Source organism: Sabethes cyaneus, chromosome 1 (genome assembly GCF_943734655.1).
Source record: "Sabethes cyaneus chromosome 1, idSabCyanKW18_F2, whole genome shotgun sequence".
In the NCBI taxonomy this organism is placed as follows: Eukaryota; Metazoa; Arthropoda; class Insecta; order Diptera; family Culicidae; genus Sabethes; species Sabethes cyaneus.
In genome coordinates, this window is record NC_071353.1 from 37,102,343 (window position 1) to 37,126,500 (window position 24,158).

At 42.7% G+C, this 24,158-nt stretch overlaps 3 protein-coding genes across 3 annotated transcripts in view; 2 read left to right on the forward strand and 1 right to left on the reverse strand.

Annotated features, from left to right (window-relative positions):
* The first annotated feature begins 1,489 nt into the window (after positions 1 to 1,489).
* LOC128745589 (leucine zipper putative tumor suppressor 2 homolog) overlaps positions 1,490 to 24,158 on the forward strand; it is a 64,112-nt gene continuing 41,443 nt past the window's right edge. The window contains exon 1 of the mRNA XM_053842667.1: positions 1,490 to 1,591. The gene's annotated coding sequence lies outside the window, so the exon portion shown is untranslated. The remainder of the gene's footprint in view (positions 1,592 to 24,158) is intronic.
* On the reverse strand, positions 12,514 to 13,425 carry LOC128735590 (THO complex subunit 4-like). The gene is made up of 2 exons (XM_053830076.1): positions 13,275 to 13,425; positions 12,514 to 13,121 (listed from the first exon to the last, which is right to left on the reverse strand). Exons 1-2 carry the CDS (start codon positions 13,423 to 13,425, stop codon positions 12,514 to 12,516), a joined length of 759 nt encoding a protein of 252 aa, XP_053686051.1.
* Positions 17,235 to 18,146, forward strand: LOC128735601 (THO complex subunit 4-like). Its single transcript, XM_053830088.1, has 2 exons — positions 17,235 to 17,385; positions 17,539 to 18,146. The coding sequence occupies exons 1-2, from the start codon at positions 17,235 to 17,237 to the stop codon at positions 18,144 to 18,146; spliced, it is 759 nt and encodes a 252-aa protein (XP_053686063.1).

Consider the following 24,158-nt stretch of genomic DNA (forward strand, 5'->3'; position numbering starts at 1 on the left):
AACAACAGTCACAGAAGGCTGAATCACGAAAGGCCGAATCGCGAAAGGCCGAAACACGAATGGCCGAATCACGAAAGGCCGAATTTTCCCGGAATGCCTAAATCAACAACATTTTTATTGATCATTTTGTGAGACACATTTTGAATAAATTTTTTCATCTATTTTTCTCCGCGAATTTGAAACATCCCCCCGAAAAACTTTTAAAATTTTCACCTCTATTGCCTTTTGTTCCACCCACAGCTCTATGATAATCCGCGTCATTGACAGGTGAAGGAAAAAAGCTTTTCGTTAGTTTCAGAAAAACACGACATACTGTATGTCTGTGTGTGACTGTGTCTTTTTTTTATTTTGGTAGTTAGAGTCCCCCCCCGCAGAAACTACCACTATTTAGGTGCATGCATTTTCCTAGGTTTACCGACTAGTTGGGATTATCCCTTAGTTAAGTCCGAACGAGCGGCAGCGAGTAGGGACAGCATATACCCAACGTTTGTGCAGGCTAAAGGTCGTGATTATTTTCGGCCGAATATGACGTTCGGCCATTCGTGTTTCAGCCCTTTGTGATTCGGCCATTCGTGATTCGGGCATTTGTGATTCGGCCGTTCGTGATTCGGCCATTAGATATATTATGCCATTTGTTATTTCGGCCATTTGTGTTTCGGCCATTCGTAGGTAATCCAAAATATATGGTTCGGTACGACCATAGATGAACAGAATGATTCGATACGAGTACGATCATTGTTGAATGATATATTCATCATTCAACAAGGATCGTACCGAATAATTCAATTCGTCTATGGTCGTGCCGAACCATATCAATCATCAATAATGATCGTATCAAACCATTGCAAACATCTATGGTCGTACGAATGATATAGACCATTCAACATTGATCGTACCGAACCATTTAATTCATTTATGGTTGTACCGAACCATTAGTTTATGAGTCGTTAGTCTATGAATTCCCCATTCTATTCTGTAATACTGCCACCAGTATTTTATTCTCTTGTGAAATCATTTCGGTATTGACCGTGCTTGAGTATCGGTGTTTTCACCTTTCAGCTCGCTCTTTAGAGTCAGGAAGTGCGAAGATGAGTTACAATTGGCCCTTGGGGCTTCATTACACGCCTCGAGGCTTGTCGGTAAAGCAGAATTCAGTATCAGAGAGAGGGCATATATGTGTATATGTGTTTCTCCTTACTAGTTTGCTTGTTCTTAGAACCGGATAGTGGAACAAGTTATAATATGTCCATGGACCGACAGAGGCTTCATTACGCACCTCAAGCCAGTACCACTCGTATTAGCTTGCTCTGTGGTAAATGCAGAATTCATTATGAAAAAGAATGGCACTCCCTAATTGACTTTTTAACTTTATAAAATACCATCGAATTATTTTCACACTGCTTGCTTCGTCGTTTAACAAAACCATTGTTTTTCTTTTTTATTTTCAGGAAACTGATCCACTTCGACGCTTTTTATTAGATGTAATGTGATATACTACGTCCTGCATTTGCCTGCAGTTCTACTGAATCGAAACATCTCACCACCTAATTAGTGTATCTTCGTGAGATGATGCGTGTTCGGACAATGACCAGTGAGTAAACCTATTATTGTGCTATTTTTTGGTTTGACTCAAGGCTTTAGCACTATAAAACTGGCAGATGATCCTCGTTTTAATGTAAGGTCGACTATTTCGATTTTTTTATGCCACAGTAACTCGGATGTAATGGACATCTCTGCGTTTTTATTGAGTTTTGAGCCACCATCTAAGAAAGAAAGCTTACTATGACAAACACCAAAATTTAATGATTTGGCTTTTCGTAACAACTGTAATTCAGAAAACTTTAAGCATCGTAAGGACACTGACACCATGATTTTTCTTAGTCCGGAGGTCGTTCATAGACAGCTTCCCATCACCTTAGGTTCCTTAAGCGACAGGATTTTCCCCTGTCACCGTAGGCCAAATGTTTACAGTCGAAAGTTTACGACTGAATCTGCTTATTTTGTGTGTTCTCGAAAATTATTTAAATCCAACTTGATTAGTTGTGGTGAAAAGGCATCTAAAGAAGAAAAATGGACTTCGACTGATTAAGCCAGTTTTCGTGTCAGAAGTTAGCCCACAACAAACGTGAAAGTTTTAAATAACATGCTAATCTTCGCTTTGTGGCTAACCTAGCAAACATGGGTGAAAAAAAACTAGAGCGGTTAATTAATTTTCGTCAAAAAATGTTCCGCATATCATTCTGCATATGCTTGCTGGCCATCAGCATCATCGATTCCGGGCATCATCATCAGTTTACCACGGCTTCGCGTGAGAAATAAACGATTGTGTCCGGCGGCGAGATAGAGAACGAGCCAGAGCAACAAATGGAAAGAGAAACACATAACCTCCGCTATGGTAAGTGGCCACCGCGAAGGTGAAATGACTTGCTATATGGAAAGAAAGTTCATGCCACGAGTTCGCTAACATATCGTGAAAGAAAGCTGCTCTATGTCGTTGCTGTTGTTGTTACGTCTTGTTGCTTGTACGCTGACCCAGCGAATTGTGCAGGATGATTACAATTGATCAGCTCTGTCCGATATGCGCGAGAAAATTGATTGGGGGCCTGACCCCCCACATCATTGTAACTTCACGCAACGTCGCTGTCAAAGGCAGCCAGCAGTGCGAAAAAACTGTAATCGGTTGGAGAATCAAAGTAGACCTATTATCAATTTCTTCTCGGCCGAAGTTTCGGCATGCAAAACCCCCTCAAGGTGGTAGAAAAACCAGCTCAGCTGGTCGAAAAAAAATTCGAATAGCATTCAACTACCGGTTCGCAGCCAGACCCAGCTGTTAAACGGTGCGGTGGATGCTTCAAGTTCAAGAACAAACACTTTCTATCCGAACGGGAATTCTTCACGGCCAATCTTTCCAGTTTATTGCTTAATTAAAAGGCAACCGTATCCATGCATTCGTCAAGCGGAAAGCGAGATTGCCCGCAGACGAAATAGTCCAAATTAATACGGTTTTCGGCAGAGTGATCGGGATTTTTTCTCTGCTTGCTAGCACTGATTGTTTGACTGACAAGCATCGATCGAACAGTGTCACGATTTTTGTGCTTCACTCTTTTTTGTTCGTAAACTTTCTTAAAAATGTTATTATTATTTAGGTGTAACGAAAATTCAACGTTGGTAAACGGCTAGATAATGCGGAATATAGACCCCATAGCACAGTGGGGCGACTCCATACAAATGCTGGCCAAGCAAAAAAATCTCTTTAAATCAAGGATAATATGTGGTTCTTAAGTAATTTTGGGGTGCTGAGTCCGAATTTCAGGTTTATTTTGCATTAGAACGTATATTTTTTGTGCTAGGGAGAATTTTCGACTATTTTTCAAGTATTTTTTAAGTATAATGACGTATAAGAAATGAGGGTCATTTGGAAAATTATTGCAAATGGATTTTTATAGGATAAAACATTATATAAAACAATACAAAGCAAGTATGAGCTTTAATAATCAACACAAAATCCATATAAGTTAATATTAATCAAAAATCAAAACTTTTCCCCTTATTAGTTTTCTTGATCTTCTTTATCTCCTTCTTCTTTTTCTTCTTCTTCTTCTTCTTCTTCTTCTTCTTCTTCTTCTTCTTCTTCTTCTCCTTCTGCAGAATCACCCGTTTCACGTTTCGTCTTCAATAGTAATATAGCGTTCTCAGAAAGATTGTAACCGTTGTTAGAAATTCTCCTTAGTTTTTTTTAAATGTGCTATTTTTTTATAACTGTTGTATTTTTATGTTAGTAATTGTTAGTAGGATTAGGAAATGAAAATGTAAATATGTATGCTAATTTGTTAGTAGGTTACACGAACACAGAAATTGTTAGAATAAGAATGGGGACAAAAATGGGGACATTAACCGCAGCTGCAAGAAAATGCAACCCTGAATAAGGTGGGCATAGTTAAAGGTAAAAAGAGAAGAAAATGATGGGTGGCAAAAGAAAGGAGGAGAAAGGAGTAGAAAAACCGCCATACGATCAGATATACCGCGGCGTTCGTGTGATAAGGGAGTGAGTGGATAGTTAAGAAAGCAAAGTTTAGCCGAAGGAGCTTAAACAAAGGCATTATTCAGGACCTTTTTTCCATTAGATTTTATTGGATTTTGGAATCCATCGTCGATCCCTCACCTCACACGAGTCGGCCTAGGTGGTGCAGTCCGCCTACGTCTAACCGTCAAGGAGACCGGGCACCGACGACCCGTAGAACCCTCGGGCAGCAGGCCCTAATTATAAAAGAGGACCCTTCTCGGTGACGCCAATACGGTATCGTCCGTGGCCCACCGATTGTGTCAAGGAAGGAAGACGCCGAAGACTCTATTTCCCGCCAAGCTAGCCATCACTCCGCCATTGCATTTTAAGGCAATAACCTAATTTTCGTGAGGCAATAAGGCAATAACCTTATTTTCGTGAGGGTCTATACCGGTGTAGTGGCTAGCATTCATGCCTCTCACACTGAGGACCGTGGTTCAATTCCCAACTCCGCAGAAGTCACGAATGACCCGAGTTGTTGAAGTGACTATAATTAAACAAAAAAACTTATTTTTGTGATTCTTCTGTCATTCGTCCTATCAGCAATATGGTTGTCTAGATTCATTTATGACCGCGAATTCAAATTCTTTGCATTGCAGTGGACGTATTATATGAGGACTATACCCTGACATAAAGGTTTTTGGTATACAAACAATAGGTTTCGAATTTTTCTGAAATAATGTGTTCAAGAACTTGCTATAAGAAAATTCTCAACCTTTTAATTAATTTCATATCTATACCCGTGATTCCAGAACTAATACCCGGATTGGCATAAGATCTTCGAGCTGTATTTCCGTCATTACTATCGCTGTATCCTCCAGATTTCCTCCAACCTCTAAAATCTAGTCAATATGCAATATGGACCATAAATTCGAAGCAGCTTATCCAACCATGTAAAGGAGATATCCCATAATTAAGATATCTTACGTTTGCTTTGAGTGTTTGCATTTTGTCTATATTGTTGAATTCTGATATAGTAGCCTTACAAGCGTAACATCTGTGCTCTGCGCTACTCTGCGCTAAATGAGACTATATTCATTTGAAAGCTTATATTTTACGCTAACTTTTACCGGTAGTGTCAATAGTGGCGAACCTTGGCTTCAAAACTTTTAAGCGTGTTTTACGCGAAAATATGGCACTTTTTTAATAAAAATTAAAATTGTGGCATACTATGATAAAATTACTGCATACTCACTTAATGGGTTTTATTCAGCACTATTTTTTGAAGAACTTTTCCTTAGACACCGTTGAAATCCGAGCTACCGTTACACCTCTAGCATGTTTTGAAATATTGTGTTATTTTTCAAAAAAACGCTAAAACATGCTGAGATAGCATACTTTCAAGATACATAGAAAATTCAAATTTCGTCATATTGCTCTAAAATTTTGGATTTGAACACTTCAATAGTATAGAATTACAGGAAAAATACAACGGAGAGTCGAAATGAACTTTCATTTTTTGGCTGCTGGCCAGCGATTCCCCACTGTGCATAGTGGTCGTTAGCCTCTTATCCAGCAACTCCGATCCCGACCTCCTCGTGGTACTAGCCGGAATACGAGCAACCTTAGCGGAGATCGGGTAACCAACCCCGGTGGAAACTAAGGTCGTATACTAACCGGGAAGGAGGTATAGTGCGTCTCGGCACTATGAGATGGCAGCCCCATCGCGAGACTCGGTAGTGTTGCCCCAGTACGGCTACACACCTAAACTAAACTTAACTAACAACATTCAAGCATATTCGGAGCGGAATATTCGGCATCGACCTAGGCGACGAAATAAGGACGACGAATGGAGACTCGGGACTTGGAACTGCAGATCGCTAAATTTCGCAGGTTGCGAGCGGGTGCTGATTGAACAGCTGGAACCCCGCAAACTCGGCATCGTAGCTCTGCAGGAAATCTGTCGCAAAGGAGAGAAGGTATGGAAGATCCGTGGCGGAAAGGCCCAGTTTTACCAGAGCGGTGGCGCTACCAACGAACTGGGAACGGGCTTTGTAGTGCTGGGCGGAATGCAGGATCGCGTGATAGATTGGAAGGCGATCAACGAGAGAATGTGTGTATTGAGGATAAAGGGCCGTTTCTTCAATTATAGCATCATTAACGTGCACTGCCCGCACGAAGGTAGACCCGACGATGAGAAAGAAGCGTTCTACGCGAGGCTGGAGGCTACGTACGACAGCTGCTCGTCACGGGACATCAAGATCGTCATCGGGGATATGAACGCCCAGGTCGGTAGGGAAGAAATGTATAGACCGGTGGTAGGACCCCATAGCCTGCACACCGACACAAACGATAACGGCCAACGATGTATAAACTTCGCAGCTTCCCGAGGCCTGGTGATCCGAAGTACCTTTTTCCCGCGCAAGGATATCCACAAAGCCACCTGGAGATCACCTGACCAACGTACAATGAACCAAATTGACCACGTTTTCATAGAGGGCCGGTTCTTCTCTAACATCACGAACGTACGCTCCCGTCGGGGTGCGGATATTGATTCTGACCATTACCTAGTAGCAGTACATGTGCGCTCGAAGCTGTCCACCGTATACCGGACACGTCAAAACCGCCCTCCTCGGCTGAACATCAGGCAGCTAGATAACCCACAAGCTGCCGAGAACTACGCGCGAGTACTGAATGAGGCACTGCCTTCTTCCGAGGAGTTAGGTGCTTCAAACCTCGAAGACGGTTGGGGCAGAATACGCTCGGCCATCGGAGAGGCCGCTACCGCGGCACTAGGTATTGAGCCTCGGAGTACATAAAATGATTGGTTTGATGGGGAATGCCAACAAGCGGTGGAGGAGAAAAAAAACGCTTGGAAAAATTATCTAAGTATTGCCACTAGAGAGAACCTGGCCAAGTACCGACGAGCTAGGAACCAGTTGACCACGATCCTGAGGAGAAAAAAGCGCCAAAAGGAGGACAGAGATCGTGAAGAATTAGAACAACTATTCCGAGCTAATGACACGCGCAAGTTTTATGAGAAGGTGAACCAAACTCGGAAGGGCTACACACCGAAACCTGACATGTGTAGGGACGAGGGAGGGAATCTAATTACAAACGAGCGCGAGGTGGTCGACAGGTGGAAGCAGTTCTTCGATGAACACCTCAATGGCGAAGTCGCAGAAGGAGGCGGAACGGAAATTAACCTAGGAGCGCCCATGGAAGATAGTGATGTCCTAGCACCTGATCTCCAAGAAGTCAAACGAGAAATCAGGCTGCTGAAGACCAATAAAGCCGCTGGGAAGGACCGCCTACCGGCAGAGCTTTATAAACATGGCGGGGAAACGCTAGCAAAGGCTCTACACTGGGTTATTTCGAGGATTTGGGAGGAGGAAAAGCTACCGGAGGAATGGATGGAAGGAGTGGTTTGTCCCATCTACAAAAAGGGTGATCGGCTAGACTGCTGCAACTATCGTGGTATTACGCTGGTAAACGCCGCCTACAAGATACTCTCCCAGATCCTGTTACGCCGGCTGTCACCGATAGCACAAGGTTTCGTAGGGAATTATCAGGCGGGTTTCATGGGGGCTCGCGCAACTACGGACCAAATGTTTACTATCCGACAGATCTTGCAGAAATGTCGGGAGTACAACGTGCCCACGCATCACATCTTTATCGATTTCAAAGCAGCATACGATACAGTCGATCGAGACAAGCTATGGCAGATAATGCACGAATACGGTTTTCCGGACAAACTGACGCGACTGATCAGAGCTACATTGGATCGAGTGATGTGTTTCGTACGCATCTCTGGGACACTCTCGAGTCCCTTCGAGACGCGACGAGGGTTGAGACAAGGTGACGGTCTATCCTGCATGCTGTTCAACATCGCTCTTGAGGGGGTGATCCGACGAGCGGGCATTGAAACGAGAGGCACGATTTTTACCAAGAGTAGCCAACTTCTAGGCTTTGCAGATGACTTCGATATCATAGCCAGGAACTTTGCGACGGCGGAGGCAATCTACGCCAGACTGAAAGCGGAGTCTAGGAGAATTGGGCTAAAAATAAATGCGTCGAAGACCAAATACATGAAAGGAAGAGGCTCAAAGGAAACAAATGCGCGCCTCCCACGGACGGTAACCGTTGACGGCGACGAACTAGAAGTGGTAGAAGAGTTCGTGTATTTGGGATCGCTGGTGACCGCGGACAACAACACTAGTAAGGAGATCCAGCGGCGCATCCAAGCGGGAAATCGGGCCTACTTTGCCCTTCGTAAAACGCTACGATCAGGAAGCATACGCCGCCGCACGAAGAATGTACAAAACCATTATTAGACCGGTAGTTCTTTATGGACTTGAAGCCGTGACGCTGCTTACGGAGGACATACGCGCCCTTGCCGTGTTTGAGCGGAAAGTGCTGCGGACGATATTTGGCGGAGTACAAACTGAAAGCGGAGAGTGGCGGAGGCGTATGAATCACGAGCTACAGGCACTGCTTGGGGAGACTCCCATCGTACATCTAGCAAAAGTTAGCAGGCTACGGTGGGCCGGACACGTCGTAAGGATGCCGGACGACAGTGCGACGAAAACGGTCCTCTTCAACAACCCCACCGGCACCAGGAACAGGGGGCCCAACGTGCACGATGGCTCGACCAGGTCGAGAGCGATTTGCGACTTCTGAGACGACTAGGAAATTGGCGACGAGTGGCCCAAGACCGAGTTGAATGGAGACGAGTGCTTGAAACAGCACGAGCCACCCCGGCTCTATGCTGCTGAAGAAGAAGAAGAAGAAAATTCAACGATACACGTGAATAGCAGCGTAACGGTAACATAACATGAAAAAGTAAAGGTTAGTATTGTTTAATAAACAATAACAAATAAACAATTTCGTGAAATCGGTCAACGAAGTTGATCTAAAATGAACTAAAGTTGGTGATTTTTCTTTAATTTAGCATCCATAAAGAGTATACTGTTCTTCTTATTCAGCACTCGTCGGTGATTCTTGCTACGAAAACATGATGTCCTGTCAGGGGACCGGTTTTGGTTGCAGACAAGTCTCTTATATATTATACTAGTTGAGCCCGAATCTTACGATCCGCAAAATATAAATGTGTGTCAAGAAAACTGCGGATGCATTCCACTTGCCAGTGTTTTCGAAGATGTTTAATATTTGTATTACTCCTTTGAGGATTGCAGTCAGTCCACAATCATGGGTCACACACAATTGTGGGTCATTTTAGCTTTAGTTGCCAATAATTGCCAAATATCACCTAGTTATTGATCAAACTGTTAGTGCTACTTGTGAATAATAATTTTGTCAGTCAATTAGTATAAAATACATGCATTAATCGGCAGCTAATGTTAAAATAACGCTTAATTGTGTGTGACCCACCAGCCATGAGTACTTCTACCCCGGGTTATAAACGGAGGCTAGTAGGATTGAGTTACAACTAATTGCGTGGAAAACCAAATATATAGTAGAAAGGGATTGGAGCCGTGGCAGACTCCTCGGGATGGAACGAAATGACTTCCAAGCCTTGTTGCGGCATTAGCAAACATGTCTTAACATGACTGAACAGGAACGGTGCCGCTCAAGCTAGAAGCCGCCGAGTGTTCTAGAGTGTTCTATTCAGGCACTTGCGGATAACAATTTCACTCTTTATTCAAATCCTTTAAAGGACGGGTTTGCCGCGCAAGTCCGTCGACAGCAAGCACTCAACCAGTGGGATGGACTGTATACGCGTCAGCTACTTCCCAGGACGTCTTCAGAGGATGTGAAGGAAGCACTAGTTTCAAACTAAAACTACTCCATTTATTTGCTTTTCAAGCTTAAACTAACACGTGGAAAAACACTGGAACACTGAATGATCGCCCAATGCGCGCACTGCTTATATAGCATGAAATCTTCTTCTTCTTCGTTGCAGCCGCTGCCGCTCGTCGCGCTAAATACACGTAGAATGGAAGACGATGAAAAAAGGTGTGGCCCATTTTGCAGCGGTGGTTTGATGTCTTGTTGCTATTATTGCTGTTGGTAATTCACACTCGAGCGTGAACAAATGGGTGCCAGAGAAAACAACGTTTGCCTCCCACGGACAGTGACTATTGACGGCGATGAACTGGAAGTTGTTGATGATTTTGTATATTTGCGATCTCTGGTCACCTCCAACATTAATACGAGTAAGTAGATTCGAAGACGCATTCAAGCCGGAAGTCGAGCTTACTTTTTCCTCCGCAAGGCCCTTCGATCACGAAGCATACACCGCCGCACAAGTAGCGGATAATTGACAAAACGCTAATCAGACCGGTAGTCCTCTACGGACTTGAGACAGTAACTTTGCTTACGGAAGACATACGTGCACTTGCCGTATTTGAACGAAAGGTGTTGCGGACTATTTTTGGAGCTGTACAAATAGATAGACGTATGAACCACGAGTTGCCGACACTACTTGGAGAGATTCCTGGTGAAACTTGGAGACTACGGTGAGCTATCCACGTCGCAAGGATACCGGACGACTGTGCAGTGAAATCCGTTCTCTTCACTCCATCGCCACCAGGAAGAGAGGCTCAACGCTAGGGAGCCACCCAGATACCACGTGGACAGAAAATACCAATTTTCAACCGGCCTCCCCCCGCCCCCCTTCGTGGACAAGCGTGGACATGTTGTTGTGGAAATTGGAGTTTTTCCATGCATTCCATGCATTGTATTAAAATCCGTATGCAAAGTGTTAGGACCTTAAGGTGAAACGGTACTGAATCCCAACATGGCCGCATCGATGGCACCCATATCCTTACATGGATGCCATTACATTTCCGGCCATGTTGGGATTCAGTACCGTTTTACTTTAATTCTTGGGAGCAGGGCTTGAAAAGGGATCGCAAGTTGAATGTGACTGCCGTGAATGCGAACTTTCCGCATTCAAACTCTGCTTTTTGAACGATCATTTGACTGTTTTTTGAATCCAGTCAATCTGCCGCTTGCGCTGCTGCCGTCTTACAACTCATGCGGCATCTCAGCAAAAGCAAACAGTCGATCTCCCGTTTAGCTTTGCGCTTTGAGAATATAAACTGCAAACTGACTGGAAGCATACGGTGACGTATTTTTTCGTTTCTCTTTTTGTCTTCAAATCGGCTGCTAACAGTAATAGTGTGTTACCCGGACGTCGGTCCGACGCAAGCAAAATATTCGTTTGTATTGGACGGAGTCCGACCGACTTCTTCCATGCACATGTAGTGGTTGTTTTTTTTGTAGTATTGAATCATACGATTGTGCGATTGCTTTTCGTTAGTGTGGTGATTGCCAGTCATTTGACTGTTTTGCAGTCATTCGCTGCTCCAAACGGTAAAGGCAACTTGATTGAAACGAAAATGTTAAAAAGCTTTAGAATGCGTTCGTTCTACCGCGTGCAATCGGCGTTTGACTGAGCAAACTGCCAGTTGTGTTATGCATAGCGTTCGTATTCCACCACTAAACGGACGGTGTGAACTTGAACGCGCTTTGGTGTGACTGCGGTAGAAAAAAGGATCGGTCGAAGCCTTGCTTGGGAGAGTCCGTTTCAGCTTAACTTTCGCTCAGAGCTACCATAAATACAGATATTTGTGCATACATAAATTTGGGACCCTACCGTTTTCTCCGGAGTATTTTATTTTCTCGATCTGATGTTTTAAATAACATAAATAGTTTATGGAGTACTATAAAATTCAGGAACATTAGTAGAGCCAGAAATCACAGCAACTGAAATAATTGATGGGTCCCAAATTTATGCACGCACAAATAATAGTACTATGCCCCCTTAATTCAATACAGTAGACTCTCGGAAAAGTTAATCGATTGGGGAATGGGTCGATTAACTTTTCCGAAATATTAACTTTTCTGAGTAGTCCTAAAAGTCATTGAAAATGATAAATACAAAAGCGAAAAATGCAATCCGGGATATAGGATTAATATTTTTATGTATCTGGAAGTTGTTATGGAAAGAAATATGCAGAAATATCTTTATGAAATAATACTTAGTTTTGTAAAAAAATTTTATAAAATAATACCTTTCACTAAGTTTAAAATAGTCGGTTACACTAGTTTACTTTTGTTTTTTCGTAGTCTGCGACTACGTTTTGATTAAAAATAAGCGTTCGCGCTCACTAGTATTTTTCGACTGAGATTTAACAACAGCTAATAAAAGTACACATTTGTAGAAGCCCTGATGACGATCCTAAACCGGATCGAAACGTTGGCGTAAAAAGGAAAATATAACGTCTACTATAATTTACTAACTGAACGACCAAAATCCCAATCATTCGATAGTTGTACGCTATGGTGGACGGGTATGGAAAAAATACTCTATTTCTTGGATGTGTTTCCAAACCGCAATAAATAATAGAAAATCATTAAAAATATTTATAGTTTTATTTTTTACATGTAGGTAAGAGATCAACAGTTTTTACTTAATAATAATGGCTAAGATCTTAAGGGCGGTTAAGAAGATTCTAATGGGCGCGTTCTATGTCGGTGATTTTTCACTTTATATCTTTAGCGTACGCATCCAGTTCAGCATCTAATTCCTCCGCTGTTTTTGTTTCCCGTTGCTGCTGGCGGGGACCTCCACCTCGATGGTTCCTTCGGTTGCCTCCTCTTGACGGTCCATTGCTAACCTTTCTGCGTGGTGAACGAGTAGGAGCACTTCCGCCACCCAGCCGAGGCACGCGAGGTGATGGGATATCCGAGGTCGCTAGTTGTATGCTCATCGGCCGTCCATCCAACGGAACTCCATTGTACTGTTTCATTGCTTTTATTGCGTCAGCCCGACGTTTGAACACAACGTCTGCTGTGCCCAGTGATCTACCCGATCGATCATAATGCATTGATGCGCTTTTCAATGGTCCAGAATCTGCAAACAGTTCGTTTATGTCAGACTCTGATACGCCGAAGTCCAGGTTTGATACCATCAGCTTGGTGTTGCCCTGTCCGACAGGTCCTCCTATTCCAAGTTCGGCTGCCGCCAAAAGACGGCTTTTGCGAGCTCCCTCGCGCTTGTCATGCTTCCGAGCGCTGTTTACGTCGCCTCGTGTGTTTTTCGAACGTTGAATTCCGCCTCGGTTGCGCCCCTTTAGGACACCACCAACAACTTCTGAGGGACCACGGTTCGAACGCCCCTCGCGCTTGTCATGCTTCCGAACGCTGTTTACGTCGCCTCGTGTGTTTTTCGGACGTTGAATTCCGCCTCGGTTGCGCCCCTTTAGGACATCACCGTCAACTGCTGAGGGACCACGATTCGAACGTGGTTTTCCGCCACCAGATGTTCCATTACGTGCACGGCTTGGTCCGCCACCTCCTTCGCCGGAACGAGAGACTCCTCGACGATTACCGCCGCGCTGTGACCGCTGCAATTTGATGATATCATCCAGACTCATTTCGATTTTGTCTGCCATTTTGATACTCGGCTTTGTTTCGGCAAGCCGAAACTATTCAAAACTAAATTTCAATTCAATTCACTTCAAAACTATTTCACCAGCAATTCGAGCAAACTAATTGCTTTACGATGAATGTAATAATCAAATAATACTGAATTAGCAAACAGTTTAAACTTTTCACAGTTCACAGTAGCTTTGTGGCCGTATAGGCAGAGACGGACATATATATAGTTGCCAGGATTTTTAAAATCTTTACCTATATTACCTAAACATACCCATAGTTACCTAAACCATAGGTACCTAGTCTTAATGATCGTCTTTTGTCACCGCCTAGTGTTATATTGGTCTTAGTTCATCCGTTTGCTGTCCTGTTTTACCTATTTCATTGTTACAACTCCATTTTCAAATCCCGTTCAGTCAAATTTCAAATCTGATTTCAAGTCCAATTTGCTATTTTACTTTGTAGTAAAGTTTTAGGTCCTAATACAAATTTAACTTGACGTCCTATGTTTGATCCGATTTAAAGTCCTTGCGAATATTCGGTTTCACAGGGCAAAACATTCTTCTGAAAGGTCGGATGCCCCCTCTTTGGTTTTTGTCTGGGTACGCTAGTGGATCGCAGTAATAGTATCCGGATAAAAAACATCATCTAATATACGTAACACTGAAAAAAATCGACACGCATAGTTTACGTGAAAACATAGGTAACTCTCATTCTCCGCACTTTTCACGTAACGTTAACGTGAATTGTTTGTAGCTTGCACTCATACAGACTGACTTACGTGTGGTCCCAGTAAATTTCATCAATTTTCCCATTAGACCAAACCTCGTGTTTTAAGTCTTGACCATCAAACATATATTAATATTTTTTTAAACGGTGCTTCTACAATTGATGAAGGGACGGTAGGATAAAGAAAAGTTTTTGAAATGGAGGCGAAAGCGTGGAAAGGTGAGGGGGGGGGGTTATTGGTAGCTACGCTTAACAAGTTGTCGTTGTGACTCCTACCTTTTGTCCAATGCTGGAAGGTGAACGTGGATGAGACGTACCGAACATACCAGTCTTTGATTTCCTCATACATGAGCAAAAAGTATGCCTTTAGCACTATCTACTAGCGCTAGGCTGTATTAAATAGACTATCATAGTCTTTATTTGCTTAATAATAATAATATCATAGTCTTTGTATCGCTTTCTCATTTTACGCAAGTGCTAGTGACAGGTTATATAGTCAAACGTGTGCCTATGAGAACGCTTTACGAACACTATGACAGGTTAGTAAACCCTGTTGCCGCCAGGAGCCACTTTGCTGACGATTGAATTTGCAAAGAGTGGCGTATCTATATTATTTAATAATCTAAGGTAAGACCCTAGATCTAAGGTAAGAGTCTGTAACCAAACCACCCCTGATAGTACGCCATGTGCTTGTAGCAAGATTTGCATCTTGCCCCGTTAACGCTTTACACAAAACTGAAACTAATACATGTGTATCTAAACTACAGCTGGTGAGAGCAGCTCACGAACACTCTCTTGTCCGGGACAGGATTTGCTATGGGCCCGAAAAGAAGTTGGAAGTGTTATAAAGATAACTATATTCTAATATAATCTAATCTCACACTAACGCAGCCAATTTGTTATAAAGATAACTATATTCGAGATAAAACTTTGGAAAAATCTCGCCAAATGACACTTTAAACCCCAGCGCAGAGTAAGTTCAGCAACAAAATAGATTGCAATCAAAAAAAGTATCAGGAACGTAATTGTACCTAGTGTACTTTTAAAAGATTTGGTCATGCATTCCAAGCCTCTCCATTTAATGGATCTAGATTATCACAGCCAAAAAGTGTTCATTCGTCAGAAAATTAAATCGTCAGAATATAGAAAATTTGCTTGGGTATCACCGCACCGATTCGTCCTCAATTAGAAGCGGAGCGATGCACGCGAACTACTGCTAATCTATCTTCTATCTATCTATATTCTATTTATATAAGAGGCTTGTCTGTAATCAAAACCAGGTCTCTGCCAGAACGTCATAAGGCGTGGTACACAAATTACGTAACGCAAAAATTTCGGTTTTTTGACCCCCTCCCTCCCCTATGTAACATTAAGTAACGCTTGGCATAACCCCCCCCCCCCCTCATTAAATTACGTAACGTTAACCAAACCTCCCCCCGTATCTCAACATTCAATAAAAATGACTTGAACCGCATATTTTTTTTAATTTTTAAGAAATTCAACCAAATTAGCAAGATTAGCAAATTAGCAAGCTTCATATTAAAAACAACAATCAGGCATCGGCCCATGTTAAGCTGAAATGGTAAAAAAGAGTTGAGAACTTGGCCCTTCTTTATCGACTGACTTCGCAGCTGGCTATTAGAGTACAGGACAATTACGGGGATAGTGCAACGATCCTACTGGCTCTATAGCAGCACTTCCTAGCCGATATTCGAACGACGGCTTGTTAAGCCAGCATCGTACCCCGAAGCAAACTGGGCAGCCTGGAATGGTCTTCAACCGTAATAACTGGAAATTTATTAGGATTATCTTCATCAGCTACAAACCATAATTTTGTATCATAATGTTCATTAGTATAAACCGATTCACTGTTTTCCACCTCCAACACGTCCTTTCCTCATTTGGCAACTGCATTTTTGGTATTCATATATTTGTTACGTAACTATTCTCATTACCCCCTCTCCCCCCTATGTAACAACAAGTAACGCTAACTCGACCCCCCTCCCTCCCCTCTAAGCGTTACGTAATTTGTGTACGAAGCCTAAGAGGCTTATCGGTAACTAAAAACAAGCCCCCGAGCTATATTATTATAAACGTAAGAACTTCGCATGCCGTGATGTAAATAAATTTAGTATACAGTCTTGTGGACTGACCACTAAAGCTCATGTACTCTAGACAAACTCTAGAAAAGCGTCTGCAACAGCATCAAAATTCAATTCGAACCAAATCATCAATGACCGGTCTCACACAGCATACAGTTGAATCCGGGCATGTGTTCAAGTTTCCCGACACTGCTATACTAGAAAGAGAGAGCAATGAGAGCAAACGACTAAACGCAGAGACACTACACATCAAGTTACGCGAAGGCAATACAGTAAACCTACAACGGGATGCTCTAAGTTTCTCCAACACATACGACGGCGCCCTATGCAAGCTCAGAAGGTTTGAACAGAGCAAAAGGGAACGACGCGGACGGACTTAGCGTCGTAGATGAAACTACAGTGGACGACAAAAGTTTTGTTTTTAGTTAGCGATAAGATTATTCCCTTGTAAGTTTTGTCATTTTGTTTGTTAAAATAGGTAAATTAAAATTTGTTTTATTTCTGTTGACAATAGTATCTGATGATGGCTGAATAAAAGACAGTAGGCCGAAACGTAATCAAATGAGTTTTGATATTTCACCGATCGTGATCAATTTGAATACTTTCACATAAGTGCACGGTGATTAAAACCAAATCATATTTAATATTTATTCGCGACAGATACGTATACGCTTTGAAATAACACACTGATGAAGCCTGCACGTCGTAGACGAACTACGTATTTGTTGCAAATAAATATTAAATAGTGGGATTCAATCGAAAAGCTTTTTGTTTTGTTTGCTTTCAGATTTCAATTGTCATTTTGTTCACTTGCTGTTACTCACAATTGTGCAAGAAAAGCAAAAAGCGAAGAAAAGCAGTTAATTTAAGCATGTAGGTATAGTAGTGTATAGGATTAAAAATACTAGTATAAATTAATATTATAATAATATAAATTAATAATATAAATTTGAATAGTTTCGGTTTATAGAAACAAAACAAAGTCGAGTATCAAAATGGCAGACAAAATCGAAATGAGTCTGGATGATATCATCAAATTGCAGCGGTCACAGCGCGGCGGTAATCGTCGAGGAGTCTCTCGTTCCGGCGAAGGAGGTGGCGGACCAAGCCGTACACGCAATGGAACATCTGGTGGCGGAAAACCACGTTCGAATCGTGGTCCCTCAGCAGTTGACGGTGATGTCCTAAAGGGGCGCAACCGAGGCGGAATTCAACGTCCGAAAAACACACGAGGCGACGTAAACAGCGCTCGGAAGCATGACAAGCGCGAGGGGCGTTCGAACCGTGGTCCCTCAGAAGTTGTTGGTGGTGTCCTAAAGGGGCGCAACCGAGGCGGAATTCAACGTTCGAAAAACACACGAGGCGACGTAAACAGCGCTCGGAAGCATGACAATCGTGAGGGAGCTCGCAAGAGCCGTCTTTTGGCGGCAGCCGAACTTGGAATAGGAGGACCTGTCGGACAGGGCAACACCAAGCTGATGGTATCAAACCTGGACTTCGGCGTATCAGAGTCTGACATAAACGAACTGTTTGCAGATTGTGGACCATTGAAAAGTGCATCAATGCATTATGATCGATCGGGTAGATCACTGGGCACAGCAGACGTTGTGTTCAAACGTCGGGCTGACGCAATAAAAGCAATGAAACAGTACAATGGAGTTCCGTTGGATGGACGGCCGATGAGCATACAACTAGCGACCTCGGATATCCCATCACCTCGCGTGCCTCGGCTGGGTGGCGGAAGTGCTCCTACTCGTTCACCACGCAGAAAGGTTAGCAATGGACCGTCAAGAGGAGGCAACCGAAGGAACCGTCGAGGTGGAGGTCCCCGCCAGCAGCAACGGGAAACAAAAACAGCGGAGGAATTAGATGCTGAACTAGATGCGTACGCTAAAGATATAAAGTGAAAAAGCACCAACATAGAACGCGACCATTAGAATCTTCTTAACCACCCTTAAGATCTTAGCCATTATTATTAAGTAAAACATTATATTACATTACATTACATGTAAAAAATAAAACTATAAATATTTTTAATGATTTTCTATTTTTTATTGCGGTTTGGAAACACATCCAAGAAATTGAATATTTTTTCTATACCCTGATGGGCAGGTACAACTACCGAAAGATTAGGATTTTGGCCGTTCAGTCATTAAATAAGCAGTGCAATAGCGAAAAATGGAGTAGAACGCAAAAAAATGGAGTAGTTTTAGTTTGAAACTAGTGCTTCCTTCACATCCTCTGAAGACGTCCTGGTAAGTAGCGGATGCGTATGCAGTCTCCCCCACTGGTTGAGTGCTTACTGTCGGCGGACTTGCGGAGCAAACCCGTCCTTTTAAGGATTTGAATGAAGAGTGAAATTGTTATCCGCAAGGACCTGAACAGAACACTCTTTCTCGACGGCTTCTAGCTTGAGCGGCACTGTTCCTGTTCGGTAATGTTAAGACATGTTTGCTAATGCCGCAACAAGGCTAGGAAGTCATTTCGTTCCATCCCGAGGAGTCTGCCACGGTTCCGACACCCTTCCTACTATATATTTGGTTTTCGAAGCATTGAGTTGTAACTCAATCCTCCTAGCCTCCGTTTATAATCCGGGGTTGATTGCCTCCGTCGTCGCAAGGTTTCTAGTAATGATATCGAGGTCGGCTTCGAAGACTAGGAGTTCGCTATTCTTGCTAAAGGTCGTTCCTTTGCGCGATTCGAAAGGCCTCGAGAGTGCTCGTAGCACAACGCTCGCTTCAGGCTTAGATTATTAATAGTACATATATACGCTTCCTTTCTTTAGCAGCCGAGAGCCGGGGTGGCTCTTGCCGTATCAAGAATTCCTCTGCATTGTACTCGGTTCTATGCTACTCATCGCCAATTCGTTGCGCGTCTCGAAACCCGCAAGTCGGCTTCAACCAGGTCGAGCCATCTAGCGCGTTAAGCCCCTCTATTCCTGGTGCCGGTGGAGTTCTTAAAGAGAACGGATTTCACTGCACAGTCGTCCGGTCATCCTTGCAACGTGGTCGGCCCACCAATTTCGCAAGTGCACGTATGTCATCCGTAAGTAAAGTTACTGTCTCAAGTCCTTAGAGAACTACCGGTCTGATTAGCGTTTTGTACATTGTCAGCTTTATGCGGCGGTGTATGCTCCCAGATCGAATCACCTGGCGGAGGGAAAAGAAGGCTCTATTTACAGCTTGAATGCGTCGTTGGATCTCCTTACTCGTATTATTGTCGGCGGTGACCAGAGATCCCAAATATATGAACTCATTAACCACTTCCAGTTCATCACCATCAATAGTCACTGTCCGTGGGAGGCAAACGTTGCTTTCTCTGCAGCCTCTTCCTACCATATATTTGGTTTTCGACGTATTGATTTGTACCCCTATCCTCCTAGCCTCCGTCTTTAGTATGGTGTAGATTGCCTTCGCCGTCCCAAGGTTTTTATTAATGATGTCGAGGTCGTCTGCGAAGGCTAGGAGGTGGCTACTCTTACTGAAGATCGTTCCTCTCGTTTCGATGCCCGCTCCTCGGATCACACCTTCAATAGCGATATCTTCTTCTATACCTATAAAGAAGGATGTCTGTCTGTCTGTCTGTCTGTCTGTCCTGTGTTCCTTATAGAATCAAAAACTACTGAACCAATCGGCGTGAAAATTTGCATGTAGAGGTTTTTGGGGCCAGGAAAGGTTTTAGTGATGGTTAGAGACCCCTCCCCCCACTAAGAGAGGGGGCTCCCATACAAATGAAACACAAATTTCTGCATAACTCGAGAACTAATCAAGCAAATAGAACCAAATTTGGCATGTGGGTGTTTTCGGTGACAAGAATTTATTCTAGGGTAATTTGAGACCCCTCCCCTCTTTATAAGGGGAATTATAACTCCTCTCCCCTTTAAGAGGGGGGATTTCCATACAAATTTCCTCATAACTCGAGAACTAATCAAGCAAATGGAACCAAATTTGGCATGTGAAAGTTTTCGAGGGCAAGAAAATTTTCTATGTTGAATTAGGACCCCTCCTCACTTTAAGAGTGGGGGCTCCTGTACAAATGAAATACCAATTTCCTCATAACTCGAGAACTAATCAAGCAAATGGAACCAAATTTGGCATGTGTGTGTTTTTGGAGACAAAATTTTTTTCTATGATGAATTGGGACCCCTCCCCACTTTAAGTGGGGGGGGGGCTCCTATACAAACGAAATACAAATTTCCTTATAACTCGAGAGCTAATCAAGCAAATGGAACCAAATTTGGCATGTAGGTGTTTTTGGAGGCAAGAATTTTTTCTATGATGAATAAGAACCTCTCCCCACTTTAGGAGGGGGGCTCCTATACAAATGAAATACAAATTTCCTCATAACTCGAGAACTAATCAAGCAAATAGAACCAAATTTGGCATGTGGGTGTTTTCGGTGACAAGAATTTATTCTATGGTAAATTGAGACCCCTCCCTCTTTATAAGGGGAATTATAACTCCTCTCCCCTTTAAGAGGGGGGGCTTCCATACAAATTTCCTCATAACTCGGGAACTAATCAAGCAAATGAAACCAAATTTGGCATGTGAAGGTTTTCGAGGGCTAGAAAATTTTCTACGGTGAATTAGGACCCCTCCCCACTCTAAGAGGGGGGGCTCCTGTACAAATGAAATACAAATTTCCTCCTAACTCGAGAACTAATCAAGCAAATAGAACAACATTTGGCATGTGGGTGTTTTTTTGGTGACAAGAATTTATTCTATGGTGAATTGAGACCCCTCCCCTCTTTATAAGAGGAATTATAACTCCTCTCTCCTTTAAGAGGGGGGGCTTCCATACAAATTTCCTCATAACTCGAGAACTAATCAAGCAAATGCAACTAAATTTGGCATGTGAAGGTTTTCGAGAGCAAGAAAATTTTCTATGGTGAATTAGGACCCCTCCCCACTTTAAGAGGAGGGGCTCCTGTACAAATGAAATACAAATTTCCTCATAACTCGAGAACTAATCAAGCGAATTGAACCAAATTTGGCATATGTGTGTTTTTGGAGACAATTTTTTTTTCAATGATGAATTGGGACCCCTCCCCACTTTAGGAGGAGGGGTCCTATACAAACGAAATACAAATTTCCTCATAACTCGAGAACCAATCAAGCAAATGGAACCAAATTTGGCGTGTAGGTGTTTTTGGAGGCAAGAATTTTTTCTGTGATGAATTAGGACCTCTTCCCACATTAGGATGGGGGGCTCCAATACAAATGAAATACAAATTTCCCCATAACTCGAGAACTAATCAAGCAAATAGAACCAAATTCGGCATGTGGAGGTTTTTGGAGGCAAAAATATTTTCTACGGTGAATTAGGATCCTTCCACACTTCAAGAGGGGGGGCTTCTACACAAATGAAATACAAATTTCCTCATAATTCGAGAACTAATCAAGCAAATGGAACCATATTTGGCATGTGGGTGTTTTTGGAGGCAACCATTTTTCCCATTATGAATTAGGACTTCTTACCTTTTTAGGAGGGGGGGGGGGGCTCCCATTCAAACGAAATACAAATTTGCTCATAACTTTAGAACTAATCAAGCAAATGGAACCAAATTTGGCATGTGAGAGTTTTAGATGGCAGAATTTTTTTTCTGTGGTGTATTACGACCCCTTTCCCTTTTAAGAGGGTGGGCTCCCATACAAATGAAATACAAATTTCCTTATAATTTGAGTACTAATCAAGCAAATGGAACCAAATTTAGCATGTAGGAGATTTTTGAGTCTTGAATTTATTTTATGATAGTTAGAGACCTCTCACCCCTGTGGTAGGGGGATATGGACTCTCATACAAATAAAACAGAAATTTTTGCGAAACTCAAAAACTAATCCAACTCAAGAAATTCGACTCTTCCATAAAACATTAATCAATAACAAGACCACAAAAACTATCTATAGTAACACTAGATCATTCAGGACGAGCCGGTCGCGAGTGTTGCCGGTGACCCGCCGTCGGAAGCGCCGCCCACTGGGGGGCTTGCAAAACTCGAGATAGTGACAAAGATCATCCGAGATTCATGATTTATGTACAACACAGGTTAATTTGTGGCAATACGAAGTTTGTCGGGTCAGCTAATTAAATAATATACAGAACAGTCCATTCGCCGCAACCCTCTGCGCGAATCGGAATGACTCGAGAGTGTCCCCGAAACACGCACGTACACAACGCTCACTCCAGGGTAGCTTTGATCAGCCGCGTTAGTTTGTCCGGAAAACCGTACTCGTGCATTATCTGCCATAGCTGTTCGCGTTCAACTGTATCGTATGCTGCTCTGAAATCTGGGAAAATAAGGTGCGTGTGCACGTTGTACTCTCGACATTTCTGGAGGATTTGTCAGAGAGTAAAAATTTGATCCGTAGAAGCACGGGCCCCCATAAAGAGCAATGAATGCGCAAGAATCGTCTTCTAAATCTCAACATTCTTATTCGCGAGTTTATAGACTCGCTGCTACATCTACATCTCGTTAATGTGGGCTGCAACTGAAAGTGGGTTATCGTCAGAAGCAGGGCCCGACAACGTCACCTTCAATTGCATAGCGTCACACAACAATGAAACAGTGAAGCTTCGGTTTTAACTGAAGCAGCACTGCTTCGCTTTCAGACTGGCTTCAGTCAGCGTCAGTGAGACGGGTTTCACTTCAACAAGACTATCGGTTTTAACTTTTCATTTGTACTTTTCTATCAAATATTCAGAAGCAGGCCAACAATTTTAAATGCAAATGAATTGAATTTGAGTAACGTCTCCTATAATGCAACGCATATTATAATTAACCCGTTCAATATCGACAAATCGTGCCAGATTTTCAGTCGTCGTCCATTGAAACTGCCACCAACTTCAATTGAAGCTTGCCTGAAACGTTCTGTGCAACAAATGAAGCAAGTCGCTTCCCAAGTAGCACTTGTAACTAATCATAAAAATAAAAAAATACAAAAAGGTTGCACAGCAGTTACATTTAGGATACTTGTAACGAGTTAGGTTACATAAAATTAAAAATAGTTACTTTTTAGTTTTCTAGTGACAAAAATCTCAAAAAGTTACCAGGTAGTTACCAAATGACCAAATTGAAACCTTTTTTTCGAACTGTCAACAACTTGGTCGTCGTAAAACAGTCACCTTTCAGTTACGAGTTACCAAATAGTTATCAAGTGACACAAATGAAACCTTTTTCCAAACTGTCATCAACTTGCTAGTCGCAAAACAGTTAATTTTCCGTTACGAGCAGTTACGAAGTCAAAAAAAGTCGGCTAGTAACATTTTCGCAACAATTTGTTCACTGTTCCTTGTAAACACAACGGATTAAGGAAAAACTAGACCTGAAGAATATTGCTAATGGTAAAGATAAACAATTGGTACACGGGTTGTGAAATGCTCTTGTAAATGCGTTTATTTACTTAATTGATGGTACTTGGAATCTTCTCCGCCCAGACATTGGTATTAAGTAAACAAATGATGATTATTCTCAAACGTCAAAACGATCAAGTTTCTGTTTCTGTTTCTGTTTCTGTTTGCAGCACAAGGTGGGGCAGTTAGAGCCAAGTCTGTCCAGGGCTGAGATAAGGTGGTTGTGATAATGTTAAAAGAATCCGTGCGGATTACGCTAGCTCCATAATGTGTTGGTGATTATGGATTAATGGGCGGAAGAAGAGTGACAGAACTTGGCTTGATATAATTGTGTGCTTGGTCAATATAGCATAAGATGGCTTGTACTTATCTTGTTTTCTCCTTCCTTTGTTTGTTTCCTCGTCTTGCTCGAACCTTTCTTACAACTTGTTCATTCATGGCATCACGGCGTCCTCATCCATCGTTGTCACCAGTGTGGTCATCTGTGGCTGGTCTCTTGCCCCCCCTCACGACAACATTGTTGTTGCCGTGAGAAAAAGCGATAGAGATCAGGCAGAAAAGGGAGAAAA